This window comes from Xenopus laevis, chromosome 7L (assembly GCF_017654675.1).
Source record: "Xenopus laevis strain J_2021 chromosome 7L, Xenopus_laevis_v10.1, whole genome shotgun sequence".
Classification (NCBI taxonomy): domain Eukaryota; kingdom Metazoa; phylum Chordata; class Amphibia; order Anura; family Pipidae; genus Xenopus; species Xenopus laevis.
The window spans coordinates 112,124,522-112,140,334 of record NC_054383.1 but is presented as its reverse complement, the minus strand read 5'-3'; the positions used below and the strand labels follow the sequence as shown (position 1 = coordinate 112,140,334).

The 15,813-nt window shown below is 39.9% G+C and overlaps 1 protein-coding gene across 1 annotated transcript in view; it reads left to right on the top strand.

Moving 5' to 3' along the window:
• atp1a3.L (ATPase, Na+/K+ transporting, alpha 3 polypeptide L homeolog) overlaps positions 1-13,625 on the top strand; it is a 31,369-nt gene extending 17,744 nt beyond the window's left edge. The window contains 18 exon segments of the mRNA NM_001086971.1: positions 1,646-1,780; positions 2,950-3,067; positions 3,267-3,535; positions 3,645-3,843; positions 4,014-4,123; positions 4,937-5,071; positions 6,455-6,647; positions 7,424-7,599; positions 8,725-8,861; positions 9,077-9,227; positions 10,355-10,523; positions 10,626-10,780; positions 10,930-11,053; positions 11,242-11,387; positions 11,731-11,861; positions 12,246-12,347; positions 12,772-12,863; positions 13,506-13,625. Of these exon segments, the coding sequence (NP_001080440.1) occupies positions 1,646-1,780; positions 2,950-3,067; positions 3,267-3,535; positions 3,645-3,843; positions 4,014-4,123; positions 4,937-5,071; positions 6,455-6,647; positions 7,424-7,599; positions 8,725-8,861; positions 9,077-9,227; positions 10,355-10,523; positions 10,626-10,780; positions 10,930-11,053; positions 11,242-11,387; positions 11,731-11,861; positions 12,246-12,347; positions 12,772-12,863; positions 13,506-13,534 (2,571 nt within the window). The 3' untranslated portion in view covers positions 13,535-13,625.
• Positions 13,626-15,813: the final 2,188 nt, after the last annotated feature.

The window sequence follows — 15,813 nt, the reverse complement described above, 5'->3', positions numbered from 1 at the left end:
GAGGGAAAGAAGAAAGTTGAAGGAGAAGTGTAGTCAATAGGAAGGAACACATAGCACTATAGTGCCCAGCCAGAAAAAACAGAACAGAAGCAATCAGCACCAGAACAAGTTTCACACTTTTAGGGGGTTATTTACTAAAATCCAAATTTATGTCATATTTTTAAAAAAATAAAAACAAGAACCACACTCCCATGCTTGATCTGATCTTATTTATTAAAGGAAAACTATACCCCCCAAACAATGTAGGTCTCTATTAAAAGATACTGAGTAAAACAGCTCATGTGTAAAACCCTGCTTCATGTAAATAAACCATTATCATAATAATATACTTTTTTAGTAGTATGTGCCATTGGGTAATCATAAATAGAAAATTGCCATTTTAAAAAATAAGAGCCGCCCCTTGGGATCGTAGGATTCACTGTGCACACATACAAACCACATGTAAGGTCACATGAGCCAATTAACAGACAGAGTTCTGCCTTTTGCTTCCTCACTTCTTCCTGTTACAGTTAGTGTTGTAGTATTTCTGGTCAGGTGATCTCTGAGGCAGCACAGATAGAGTCACGAAATGGTGGTTCAAGGCAAGAGATGTAAAAGGGCAATATTTATGTAAATATATATTACAGTTTGGTAAGATTCTTTAATATGTCATTCAATTTGATATAAACTATCTGTTGCTTAAGTATTCATTTTGGGGGTATAGTTTTCCTTTAATAAAATAACCAGAATTAATAGGATCACGGAAAAAATCTATAAAAATCTAGCGAAAACCCAAATCGCTCAAATTTTTCAGGCTTTTTCCCCGAATTGCTTGGTTTTTTTAAGTTTTTGCCTGAAAATCCTAAAAAAGTAAGATTTTCAGGCTAAGCCCACCGAAGACCCTGATAACTTCAATGTGGGATAGGTGCATCTCCCATTGACTTATACAGGACCTCGACAGGTCTGACTTGCTGGATTTTAGGATTCGGCTTGTTGCAGCATTCAAGTTTTTTCCCCTCTAAAAATTAAACTTTTCTAGTGAAAAATACTTGAATTTTTTAAGATTTTACTATTAGGGCTTGAATAAATAACCTCCTAAATGTTTGGTATGACAGTAAGTAACTGGTATCAGAATGACCATGTGCATCTTGTAGAACATGGAATATCCATTCTAGGGAAAATTCTTTAATGTTGGATCCAGTTTCCTTTTGCAGTATGAGTTTCAGAATCTAAAGAGGCAAATTGCAAATAATGCAAAGAAGGAAAGGATGCTCACTGAGCAGACAGTCGCATTAGGGGATTGGTTAAGTAGTGGCGGGAACTAGATGAAAAGCTGCAAGCAAGACTTCCCTGCAATGGCGTAACTAGATGTTATGTTACTAGGCCCCACAGCAAAATAATTTTAGGGCCCCCAAAATATCCAGTGATTGCCCTGTATTACAAATATATATAAAACTTATTTATTAATTATGGCCTCATAAGGGCCCCTATGCCTCCTGGGGCCCCTGCAGCCACAGGGTCTGTTTCCATGGTAGTTAAGCCCCTGCTTCCCTGGTTTTCAAGCCACAGGCTGCTTTGGGGAGGTGGTGGGAGAAGCTTTTTCTTCAAATTAGTGCCTCTGCCTCCAGTCTGTTTTCAAACTTCTAAATTTTGCTTTGCTCATCAGCAAGCGCTGATTATCCGCGAGGGGGAGAAGATGCAGGTAAATGCCGAAGAAGTGGTTGTTGGGGATCTTGTGGAAATCAAAGGTGGCGACAGAGTACCAGCTGATCTTAGGATCATCTCATCTCATGGCTGCAAAGTGAGTATCTAGCATTCCTTTGGGTGATGGTGAAACAAGGCAATTGAAGGCACCAGTGCATGACTGTTTACTATTCTCATATGAGCCCTAGTTTTGGTGCTTGGAATATACTTGACAAAGTCGTAGCTAGAATGCTAAGGCCCCAAAATAATATGGAAACAATTACTCTCGGCAAATGACATCTCTGTAATATCCATAATTGGATGAATTGACTGACTTTGATAGACCTGCCCTGTCCCATTGCAGTGATTCTCCTCAGTGACGTAAAATTAGACCCAGCTATGGGTCTAGCAAAGGCTCAGAGGGGTTATAATGGTCATGAATCAGAGAAGGGCTTCCATAATCTACACCTGGTTATGGATTAGGGTTGACTTCTTGATGTGAACGTTGTTAAAGGAATTGAGATAACAAGCTAGGGAGACTGGAAAGACCTGATTTTCCAAGAGAAGATGGCAACATTTGTAATGAAGGAGAAATAGATCAGAATATTAATGTATTATTACACAAGCTCAAAATGATGTTAAGGTCCACCTTTTTTTGGAGAACAATCAATTCAACTGCAATAAATGAGATGCTCCTTTAACTAGAAGTAAATCAAGAACTAGAATAGAATACCCTTTCTTTGCACTACAGGGTTGGACTGGGCCGGCAGGACACTCAGAAAAAATCTGGTGGGCCCCATTCCTTGTGTAAAGCCTACTGCGGCTTCTGGTCGTCTTCCCTAGTCTGTGCTGGAGGCAGGCACAGTCTAGGCCCCCCGGTCCGACGCTTATTATTATATATCAGAAACCACCGACCCCTACCTTTGGGCATAACAGGTCTCCTAAAGCTTTGGCACCATAATGCTACTATACTGGCTGCTCAGACAGACAGGGGTACTGCTAGGCTTAAAAACTTTAAAATGAAAATTTCCATGATATAATCCCCTGCAAGAAGGCTGAATTTACACTGACTCCTTTCCAATGGCCAATATTTAAGGTGCTAGAGGTCCTATTTAACGTCTGTAGCTCCAAACCTCTTTTAAACGTTTGAAACAACCCTGATTCAAGAAGAAGCAATGTCTTCTACATGGTCTATACTGGTACTGGGGTTACTAGAACCTGGGCCGATTATTCCTCCTTCAGTATGTAGGCTGTTACTCTCTGTGCCAATACATTTGTCACTTGCAGGTAGATAACTCCTCACTGACTGGTGAATCTGAGCCTCAGACACGGTCACCTGACTGCACACATGATAATCCACTCGAAACACGAAATGTCACCTTCTTCTCCACCAACTGCGTTGAAGGTAATTATCATAAAACACCAATGTTCTATAAATCTTCCTAACTCTGTATATTAGTATACATGTATATCAGTATGTGTTTCTTAACCCTTCTTCAAGTGAGATCATTCACTGAGTAACTTTGGGTTACTCCTGAGCATCTGTTGAATAATGAGTTCTAGAAGTGACATGGTCAGTGTTAACTTGGATGAACTATTTACAGGTACTGCCCGTGGAGTAGTTGTCGCTACAGGGGACAGGACAGTAATGGGACGTATTGCTACCCTGGCTTCTGGTCTAGAAGTGGGGAAGACCCCCATAGCCAAAGAGATTGAACACTTCATCCACTTGATCACTGGTGTGGCCGTATTCCTAGGAATAAGCTTCTTCATCCTCTCTCTGGTCCTGGGTTACTCTTGGCTGGAGGCCGTCATCTTCCTTATTGGCATCATTGTCGCTAATGTGCCAGAGGGACTGCTGGCCACTGTCACTGTAAGTACTGGTTATTTATTAACTTCATTATTGTCCAAATGAACAATGTTAGCACTTCAATATATATTTAAAAATGAGATGTAATAATTGTATTTACACTGCTCCTCAGGTGTGTCTGACACTCACTGCCAAACGTATGGCCCGAAAAAATTGTCTGGTCAAGAACCTGGAGGCCGTAGAGACCCTGGGATCCACCTCAACCATCTGTTCTGATAAGACTGGCACCCTGACACAGAACCGTATGACTGTGGCACACATGTGGTTCGATAACCAGATCCATGAAGCTGACACAACAGAGGACCAGTCAGGTAAGGAAAATATTTGTATAAGATGCGTCTTGATGCCTCAGACACAAAAAATGTCTACTTTCATTGCTTTCCTTTCTCATTCTGAGTTCCCCACTCCTGAGAACACAACTATCCTGCCCTTATTTTTTCCATCTGTTTTCCTTGACTATGTTCATTTTTTTAACTTTTAGGAGCATCATTTGATAAAAGTTCCCAAACCTGGTTGGCCTTGGCTCAAATTGCTGCTCTCTGCAATCGTGCTGTCTTCAAAGCTGGGAATGATAACATCCCTGTACTGAAGGTGAGACTTGACCTTGTTGCTGTACATTGAGCACTGTTACTATACTTGCAATGGTGCGATAGGTTTGGGTATATGTAAAAAATGAAAAATAAATACAGTTGTTTTGCTATCAGCTAAACATTAGCAAGGGGCTCTCTTATTATAGGGAAAAAAAGCAAATATGTCAAAAATTATTTGAGCTTTTAGAACCTCTGGGAAAACATATTTCTGGATAAGAAATCCAATAGCGACTTTCTTCTAATCACAGATTCTTGAGAGAAGGGTTTGCTCATGGTCATGAAATTGGGGCAATGTGCAAAGTGCAATAACATGGCACAAGTTTTATATTTCTTTGTACTTTGCACATTACCCCATTTGCATTTTCTCCTTGTGCCCTGAGGTCCAACTCGTGACAATCCTAGAACAGAGCACAAAGAGTTGCACTGTCTCTGTATGGTTCACTGCTTTGTCTAGTCATTGAGAATATGCAAGCTCTGGAACACTGGGGTGGTAGGGATTACTGTACTATAGGCTTTCCATAGGCCTGACAGTAGATTTTTTATGCAGTGTTGGGAAATGCCTAAAGGGCTAGGGTCAACCTCGTAGTGCAATTGTAAATGAGGCCCTTTGACTGTAAATCTAACTGCAGGAAGCCTGAAATGTCTGCTAGCAAAGAACAAAGGTTTAAAAGATTAAAAGAGGGCTTTCACTGATATTGTGAATGAGGAAAACTGTTTTTTTTATATATATAGGATCAACTTGCATTTTTAGTTCCTGTAAATTGTCTTGTCATATCAATCTCTCCAATGTTTCTGAATATCTGTGTATCCTCAGAGGGACGTGGCAGGTGATGCATCAGAGTCTGCTCTCCTAAAGTGCATTGAGTTGTCTTGTGGGTCTGTGAAGGCGATAAGAGAGAAGAACAAGAAGGTGGCCGAGATTCCCTTCAACTCCACCAATAAGTATCAGGTTAGACAACGTTCTGAAATACACTGCTGTCAGGCAAGAGATGAGAAGGATTTTCAGCAAGATCCCCGCAGTGTGCACCTGCCACATGTCATCAGATCTGGCCTTCATTGCTGATTCTTTATTCTTAGCCTGTACTTTACCAAGCAATATGTTAACTATGAAATTGATCCTGCTGGATTATGTGAGGAGCCTGACTCTACTGATGTTAAAAGATCATGTAAAATCACACTCCCTCAGTCTGTCCACAGCATGAACTGGTTTACCATTAAGGGAAAAATATTCCCTTTTTATACGTGGCTTTATTCAGTTTCCCATAAATAGAAATTATGGTAAGAGATTATAACTTCGTGCCGGCATAGAGCCTTCCTTCTTTGCATTCAGGCATGTTGCTAACTTAGCTAGAGGTAAAACCTGAAAATTCCCAATAGGCAGCATTAGCACCAGCACAAGGATGAACAAGTGCTTGGAGGCCTCCATTCCAAAGCCAAACAGGCTGCATAGTTTGGTCCTGACTGATAGTAACCCATTTTCATAGAGCAATTAACTTAAACTTGCAAATGGGGGTTATTTACTTATTTACTAAAACTCAGATTTATCTCATATTTTTATTAAACCAAGCTCGACCAAACGCCCATCCACAATTTTATCTTATTTATCAATAAAGTCAGATTGGGAAAAAAACTTGATAAAATCTAGCGAAAACCCGAATCGTAAGAATTTGTCAGACTCCAGAATCACAAAATTTTTCAGGTTAATGCCCCAAAAACCACAAATTTGCAGGATTATCAAGCTATACCCAGCACAGACCAGGATATCTTTAGATTGGGATAGGGACATCTGCCATTGACTTATACAGGACCTCGTCAGGTTTAAGATGCCGGTTTTTCAGATTCAGGCTTTTTGCAGCATCGGGGTATAATAAATCTTGAAAAATGTTAGGTTTTTTTCTCCCCAAAAAGTCAGACTAGAAAAAAATCAAGGTTTAGTAAATAACCCCCTAAAGTCAGTTCTTTAGCTGAAGGCAGGTTGTTAAGTCACAGCTGACTCTTACTGGCTTGAAAAAGTTGAGGTGCCTTCAAGACTGCTACATAATGGTGTGCGTACATCATAATGTTAGAAAAATTATACACAATCACTACATGTATAAACATTATGCTCAGTTCACAGTAGAATTCCCCACAATTTTGGGCCACATTCAATTAAATAAGAAAGATATATCTCCTTTCCATTCAATTCCAGATTTTCCCGTAGACTTACAGGAGATTTCATGTCATAAACCATAAAATTATACTTTTTTCTCTGGCCCAGATAGCAATAAAATAACATTTGGTCTGTCTATAAAACTATTGGTTTTCCCGATTTACACCATATCTTGTTGTCCAGCTCTCCATCCACGAGACAGAAGACCCCAATGATAACCGCTACTTGCTTGTGATGAAGGGAGCCCCAGAGAGGATTCTGGATGTCTGCTCTACCATCCTAATCCAGGGCAAAGAACAGCCATTGGATGATGAGCTTAAAGAGGCTTTCCAAAATGCTTACCTGGAGCTTGGTGGACTGGGAGAGAGAGTACTTGGTAAATAAAGAGAGATGACACTGTGTGTGAGGGGGACATGTTTGTATATTTACATGCAAGTGTCTTTAAAGGAGAACTGAATCCTAAAAATGAATATGGCTAAAAATGCAATATTTTATATAATGAACTAATTGCACCAGCCTAAAGTTTCAGCCTCTCAATAGCAGCAATGATAAGGGATTTTAAACTTGTCACAGGGGGTCACCATCTTGGAAAGTGTCTGGGACACTCACATGCTCAGTGGACTCTGAGCAGCTGTTGAGAAGCTAAATTCAGGTGCTCTTCCTAAATTATTAAGCGGAAAATGAGGTTTGTCTGTAATATAAGCTGATGCTACAGGGCAGATGATTAAATTCTGATGCTAGTTGAACTGATTGTTGTGCTGACATGTAGTAATTATCTGTATTAATTACTAATCAGCCTTATATTGTGACATTTATATTCTATTGTTTACTGTATATTGTGAGCTCAGTAAGTGACAACAGCACAGAGCATGTGCAGTAAATCAGCCGAAAAGTATTATGGGAGCTACTGAGGCATCTTCGGAGGCATATATTTTTTCTACTAAAGACCTGGGTTGCCTTGGGCTGGTACAGAAGCCAAAAACATAGTGTACAACATTTATAGCTACTTCTTTAGTTCAGTTTTAGTTCTCCTTTAACATGTATGCTTTGTTGTTTCTGTGTTCATTGTGTACAAACTAGGTTTGTGTTATGTTGCCCAAGTGTTTGGTTTGTATAAGGCATATCCATATATCTCTCTGCTGTGCCATACAGGTTTTTGCCACTTTTACTTCCCAGAGGAGCTCTATCCCAAAGGCTTTGCTTTTGACACAGAGGACCAGAACTTCAGCACTGAGAACATGTGTTTTGTGGGGCTTATGTCTATGATTGACCCTCCCAGGGCAGCAGTGCCTGATGCTGTTGGCAAATGCAGAAGTGCAGGTATCAAGGTAAGATGAGAGGAATATAAAGTGGAGGAGAAGGCAAGCTTCAGAGATTCAAGGCCCTTATCTGTGTATAAAGAGTAAAAATTGTCTCATGGTTCAGTGTTATATAGATTTTAAGTATTTATGAGCTGCCTGCAGTCATTAACCTAATGTGCCAGACAGATTTCTATACATAGGGGTGGCAGGGAGGCTGTTGTCATAGGTCTTTAAGGAAGCTGCTTAATTCTTGGTTACTAGTAGGGCTGTTTGTAGGTGTATCCCAAGACTGATGATAAGTTACCAGAAAAGAAGGGAGGCTTTTCATATGTGTCTCCCTAGACTGCAAGGTTCTTAGTTACCAGTATACCAGGCTGTTTGTAGGTCTCTTCCAAGACAGTATGAATCTCAGTTTCTAGTAGTGCAGGAAAAGTAAATCCAGTCTTGGTTTACTATAGTAGAGAGAGGCTCAGGGGTATTTCCTGTAAACACTTTTACTTTGTTAAGGTGGCCATACACGGAGAGATCCGCTCATTTGGTGATGTCGCCAAACGAGTGGATCTCTCTCCGATATGCCCACCTTGAGGTGGGCAATATCGAGCTGATCCAATCGTGGGCCCTAGGGCCCAACGATCGGGTCCTAACGCATGGGAACGGGGGTCGGATCGCGGGACCGCATCAACGAACAGATGCGCCGCGATCCGACGGGATTTTTTGTCCCATCCGATCGAGATCTGGCCATCTCAATCGGGGAAGCCCGTCGGGGAGCCCCATACACGGGCCAATAAGCTGCCGACTTGGTCTGTCTGGCCCGTGTATGGCCACCTTAACACTAAGTTTCCAAAAAAATGTCCATTATCAGGTATTCATATATTTAAAGCATTCAATCCAGGATTTGGTTTGTGATTCTCCTCCTATTTGCAGGGATTGAATTTGGCTGAATACTTAGCGCCTAGCTGAACTCTGTCTGAACCAATACGCCATGTTTTTTTCTCACGATGCAGTTTTTTGCCTGTATTTGAATATGGAAATTAGGGTTCGGATTTTGTTCAATATTCAGCCAGCTCTGTGTTCAACTAAATCCCAAAACTGTGAATTCAGTTATGCCTACCTATCTTGCCTAATGCTGACACTCTACGTCTCACTCTGCAGGTTATCATGGTAACAGGTGATCATCCAATTACAGCCAAAGCTATTGCCAAAGGAGTGGGAATTATCTCAGAGGGAAACGAGACAGTGGAGGATATAGCAGCCAGACTCAATATTCCCGTCAGCCAAGTCAACCCCAGGTGAGCCAAGTTTTACTTTGCACCAAGTTACATAAGAAAAGAAGGAAATTGAGTAGTGTGATTCTTACAGCACCTTGGTCTAAATGACCATCCCAGATGAAAAAGACAAGATAATAAATAAGGTCATAGGGGTGAAACAGAGTAGGACTGTACAATTTTAGATGGCATAAGGAGGTAGCATCCTACAGCACGTTCTCTCTCTTTCCTCTCCTCAGAGATGCCAAGGCCTGTGTCATTCATGGTACCGATCTGAAGGACATGCCTGCTGAGAAGATAGATGAGATCCTTCAGAACCACACCGAGATTGTCTTTGCCCGAACATCTCCCCAGCAGAAACTCATTATTGTGGAAGGATGCCAGCGTCAGGTGAAAGCCTGTTTATATTTTGAGGCTTATATTTTCTCTATTTTTATGTAATTTATTCATGAGTGGGAAGAGCTATGGTAAGCCTCATCCACAGACTCTAGTGACATACAGTAGTGACATCCAGTGGCAAACTCATATGAAAAATAGTAGAAAACTAGATTTGCTTTACCAGTCAATGCCTTTAGGACAAACTAATTATGTCCCACATATTAGCGTATTATTGTATCACTCATAAAGTCTATTTATATTATATATATTTTAAATATATCTATACTTGGATTGTATAAGATCCCTTTAAACTAACTGGTCAGAGCTTTGGAAATATCCTATCAATGCCTATATATTTACATTACATTGTGTATTTAAATCAGAGCCACTAAACAGTAGAAAGCTTTAGAATATTACCAATTTTTTTCCATCTTTGCTTATTTATAAAAGTTCGGACAGAAATATACAATTTCCGTAGGATCTTGACACAGCTTGGAATTTGACTTTTTTTCAACTCTTCGACTTATTTCTAAAGAACTAAAGCGCACCCAGTGACAGTAACCTAATGGACTTCATTACATTGACATCTACATTTCCAACAATTAATGGAAACTGACACAATGCTTTTGCAGACAAGGACATGAATACTTTGGAGCCAGGACCTGCACCTGTGGGCACTAACAGTAAAGTGCAAAAAGCAGGCTCAAGCCACCATGTTTTTGAAATGTGCACTCCTTTCCACCATTCAAAAATGGCCTCTTGTTAATTAAATGCCTCATAAATAGGACTATAGTTAATCCTATTGCTATTGGTTAATATTATAATAAAATAAAAACACTTGTATCTTTATATCAGACCTGATTCTAGTATGGAGAGAATTATAACTTACTGGGGCTCATTTACAAACATAGGTGCGAAATTGCAGTGCAGTTACCCATAGCAACCGATAAGATCTTTGCTATCATTTTCTAAATTGTATTAGACTATGCAAAGTGTGCAGTTTAGCAGCTATGTTAGTAGATGATCCCTTATGATGTAAGGAATATTCATAATAATGCTGGGAACACCAAGGCCAACAATTTAAAAACAACTTCTTTTCCCATTCAAGTCTAACACGACTCTTTCTCTTCTCTGTGCAGGGTGCTATAGTGGCTGTGACAGGGGATGGTGTGAATGACTCACCTGCCCTAAAGAAGGCTGACATTGGGGTAGCTATGGGTATTGCAGGTTCAGATGTCTCAAAGCAGGCAGCTGACATGATCCTGCTGGATGATAACTTTGCCTCCATTGTTACTGGTGTGGAAGAAGGTAAGGGCAACCAAAGAAACAATGTTAGCATACTTGGGATGATAGTGCCTTGTTGCAGTAATTTGATACATAAATATTAATACAACTATAATTCATCTGCAGGCCGCCTTATCTTTGACAACTTAAAGAAATCCATAGCATACACCCTGACTAGTAACATTCCTGAAATCACTCCCTTCCTGCTCTTCATTATGGCCAATATTCCACTGCCACTGGGCACCATCACCATCCTGTGCATTGACTTGGGAACTGACATGGTGAGTAGTAAGGAAAACTACTTTAATACAATTACTAGAGAGCTCATACTGGGGACCCAGTCAATGGTGGCTCACTAAATAGTCCTTGTATTGAGTGTTGTGGTGTTGGTGTGGATGCCATGCTAAATAATGACATGCATTCCCTACAGGTTCCTGCCATCTCCTTGGCATACGAAGCTGCAGAGAGCGACATCATGAAGCGCCAGCCAAGAAACCCTCGCACAGACAAACTAGTGAATGAAAGATTAATCAGCATGGCATATGGGCAGATTGGTGAGTAGGGCAGGAATGCACTGTGCATTTTAAGCATGTTTCTTAAACTGATATTTACAACCCAAAAATGGCTGCTGATTAAGTAAGGATGCACAATCTGCATTTTGTAGTGCATTGTTATTCTTTCTAATTGTTCCTCACTTCCCTCCCCTTTAGTCCACCTCCTAATCTTTGTCTTGCCCTCTTAGGTATGATTCAAGCTTTGGGTGGCTTCTTCGCCTACTTTGTAATCTTGGCAGAAAATGGCTTCCTCCCATCTCACTTGGTTGGGATCCGGTTAACATGGGATGACCGATCAGTAAATGATCTGGAAGATAGCTATGGACAGCAGTGGGTTAGTTCTGGAATCTCTTCTTTTTAACTCAATATAAGATATTGAAAATATCAAAATATATAAAATATTGAAGGCACTATAACATGTAGAGGTAGGTTAATTCTGTAGACCGAAAGCTAAATAGATCCTGATTGATGCCATTTTCCAAGTAATTGAAGTCTTGGACTTGTCAAGAGGAAGATAAAATACCACTTGATGCCTTGATTCGGTGATTGTGGTAGTTGGGTTTTTCGGTAAAGGAGAGACAGGGAAATACTTGTGTAGAGGGAATACAGTATGTAATAGAAGGATTTGGACCAGAGAGTTGTATTTCAACATTTTCCTTTCTCCACCACACCCACAGACATACGAGCAGAGGAAAATTGTGGAATTCACATGTCACACAGCTTTCTTTGTCAGTATTGTGGTTGTACAATGGGCAGACGTCATCATCTGTAAAACAAGGAGGAACTCTGTATTCCAGCAGGGAATGAAGTAAGAGACAATCTATATATTATGGTTACACTTCATCCAGCTTTTATCATTAAAGTCTAAGCACCATGGATGTCCTCACCTATAGCATCTACTATTATATCACATATATTACACACAAAGCCAAAATGGTTGCAACCAGGCTGTGTAGCACATCTTCATTTATCTATTTTGGAATGCATGCACAAAATGGCCTGACCCCAAATTTATACTTTTATGTCTTGACTAGCCTTGTAGATGGACTTCATAGGCAGGGGCTATCTAATGTTCCTAGTGATGACTTAACTCCCTCCACTATATAGCCAAAGATAAGGCATTTGTCAATAATACTAAATAAAAGTTTATTCTTTAACCAATCCAACCTTCAATGTGTCTTCTCTTTCTCAGGAACAAAATCCTCATCTTTGGTCTGTTTGAAGAAACAGCATTGGCTGCATTCTTGTCCTACTGCCCTGGAATGGACATTGCACTGAGAATGTACCCGCTAAAGTAAGTGACATTGAGGCAGTGGGATATGGGTGAGGATGGTTGTACCAATGGATAAGCAAACACAATATCATTTCCGGTCTCATATAGTAAAAGTAGCCTTAGTAACAGAAAATCTTGCCCTTGATGGTATCAAGAAACAATATATATTTAGAATTTTGAGGGGACTGGGTAGTTGGATATGCCCAGTGATTACCATTACAGTGGTAAAATGAGTCATATTTTTATGATCTTGGAGATAATAATGTGACAGCAAATATAATGGAATCTATCAGACATTTCAGGACATAGACATTACAGGGGCTGGTAAATCTTTGTAGTACTACTATGGATAACCAGGGAGATTGGCTGCCACAATGTGAACCCCAACTAACCAATAAAGCATGTAATTAAGTATAGTGACTAATGATCTCTGTTTTCTCCATAGGCCCAGCTGGTGGTTCTGTGCCTTCCCATACAGCTTCCTCATCTTTATATATGATGAAATCCGAAAACTTATCCTTAGGAGACACCCAGGAGGTAAGCTTAAAGTCCTATGATGTCTTTATGAAGTACTCCATCCTTACAATGTCCCTTGTTATAGTTCCACTCCCATTTGCCGATGCTTAATATCTTAGTACAGGTATTGTGGGGGGGTGGGGGGGTTATGTTGGGAACCCAGGACTGCCACAAAAGAGGTATGACTTCCAAATAAAGAGGCGAAGGTTGGATAGAGTGGGGGCAGGGACTGGGCAAAGTCTGACCAATCATGTGGTGTACAGAGCCTTACTATTCATTAGAGCAAGGTCAGTAATGAGATTCAATATACGCTTCAGTGTACAATCCAAGTACACCGAGACCCAAACAGCCCCCAACAGGTCATGAAATAGTGGCTTTCTTTGGCATGTTTCAGCAGCCCCTCTGGCATTTTCCAGAACCCGCAGATTGAATCCAGGCACCCATCCTACACCTGTATATTCAATTGTAAATCTCAGCTGGGTTTGTTTTGCCTTTACTGTTATAATCGGAACAAGTGAAATTCGTAGTTTAATTGACATGATAATGGATGGAGCCTGTTTAAGGCATGCCCATGTTTGGAATATCAAGGGGCAATTATATCATGAACCTTTCTCTTTGTCCTGCTATAGAATCTAACCTGTTGCCTATCCCTTTAATTCACAGGCTGGGTAGAAAAAGAGTCTTATTATTAAATTCACAGAGAAGCACCTTCCAAACCTGGACCCTATACGACCTCCAAATCCCTCCCACCCTACTCCACAAAAGAAGAAAAATACAAAAAAAGCAAAACAGGCGAAAACCCCCCAATGCCTCCCAGGAAAATGCAACCACAGAATCCAATGGAATGCAAGGTCCGCTGTGAAATCCACCCCCCCCCCCCCAGACTTCTGTTCAAGGTTCCCCTTTGGTTCTTTTCAATTCATTTCTCTTCCCCCCCTTTTTCTGTAAAATTATAAATATATATATATATTATATATATAAATATAAATAGAACCATTTTTTTTTCTTTTTTTTGGACTTCTTATTTTTTTTTGCTTTAAATGTTATATTATAAAGGAGGGGGGAGAGAGAGAGAAAAGTAACAGAGAGAGAGAGAGAGAGGGAGAGAGAGAGGGAGAGAGAGGGAGAGAGAGAGAGAGAGAGAGAGAGAGAGAGAGAGAGAGAGAGAGAGAGAGTGCCGAGCAAGGGGGTAAAGGGGAGAAATTGTAGGGATTATCTAACCTGCATCTTTCTTGCTGTTGCTAAGCTACATTTCCTTTGGCTTTCAGGGAATGCTGGGATATGTAGTTCAGCAATGGGGCACGATAAGCAGCTTTGGACATCATTTATGTAGAGTGTTAAAAGGACACAGTGGTGTAACCAATGGCATAAAACTCTGAGATGCAGGCACGGGCGAGGGCAGAAGGATATTCAACAGAGAGAATATACTCTATATATATATATATATATATCTAAATATCTATATATATCTATATATATATATCTAAATATCTATCTATATATATATATATATATATATATATATATATATATATATATATATATATATATCTATATATTAAGTGTTCAAGAGGGACCAGCACACCATTTTCTTAAGTCACCAAATGTTTATTGTAATGCGCAGTGATGTTACAATAAACATTTGGTGACTCAAGAGAGACCACTGTTTATATAATTGACTAAGCACCCAACAAGTGGAAATTCGGGACAGAGTGCGCGTGCTTTCTGTGTATATATATATATACTTGTAGAATGCCGGCACTCACGAAAAAATCAGTCAAATAAATGCCTGGGTGCAATCCTTAAACTTATTATCGATGTAGTCCTCAAAAAAGGAGCACTCACAGGTCTTATGATTACCAAAAATATATTGCCCACATTAAATATATTTTTGCTATTTATAAGACCTGTGAGTGCTCCTTTTTGAGGACTATATATAGGACTATATATATATATATATATATATATATATATATTATATATATATATATATATATATATATATATATATATATATATATATATATATATATATATATATATATATATATATATATATATATAAAGAAGCAATATCAGCACTCTATTGTTTGTAATATTGTGATTTATTTCACACAATGTGGGCATTTAATCCAACGTTTTGGTCCCACATGGAGACCTTTTTCAAGGATTTGGGACCGATAAAATGCCACTTTGGGTGAAATAAATCACAATATTACAAACAACAAAGAGTACTGATATTGCTTCTTGTATGACAAATAATTGATCGTGCACCTCTGGTGACATAGTACCGCACTCAACGGGAATACTTGTGAATATATTGATATATATATTATATATTTATATATAAAAAGAGAGAGAGAGAGAGAGAAAAGACTTCATCCTATTAACCTGCTTGCTATGAAAGGAGTGTGAAATCACTGCTGTGCATATTTCATGTGCAGAGGATTAATCTGGGGCTGTGCACAGGTAATATCAGTCAACTGATTCTTGTAAAAGTCTATGTCTGGTGTACAGGGTAGGGGTTTAAAGGGGGCACTCGTCGGACCCTGCTAACTCCTGATTTCCAGAGAGACCCCCCCCTGCCCCCCCACAGAGCATCTCTCATATCAGAGTCTTCATCTGTGTAATAACACCCACCCAATTTGCTATTCCACCATATCTGATGTGCTTAGAATCTATGGGAATGAGAGGTTTGTGCCCCTGATTTCTGCTTATTAGGAGGGAGTGAGAGATCCTTGTCTGTAACATCCGTGTCATTAGCAGGGGAGTGGCATGTCCCCCCATTCTCTGTGTATTAGAAGGTTGTCTTAGCTCCATGTACCTCACATCTGTGTAATAGGAGGAGATGATTGGTTGGCATCATTGATGTCTGTGTGTGCGGGATGGGGGGGGTGGGGTTAGAGGTTTATAGGTTCACATCCCTAATTTATCTGTCCGAACGTCTGAGCGAGAAAAGGTGCATGAATAA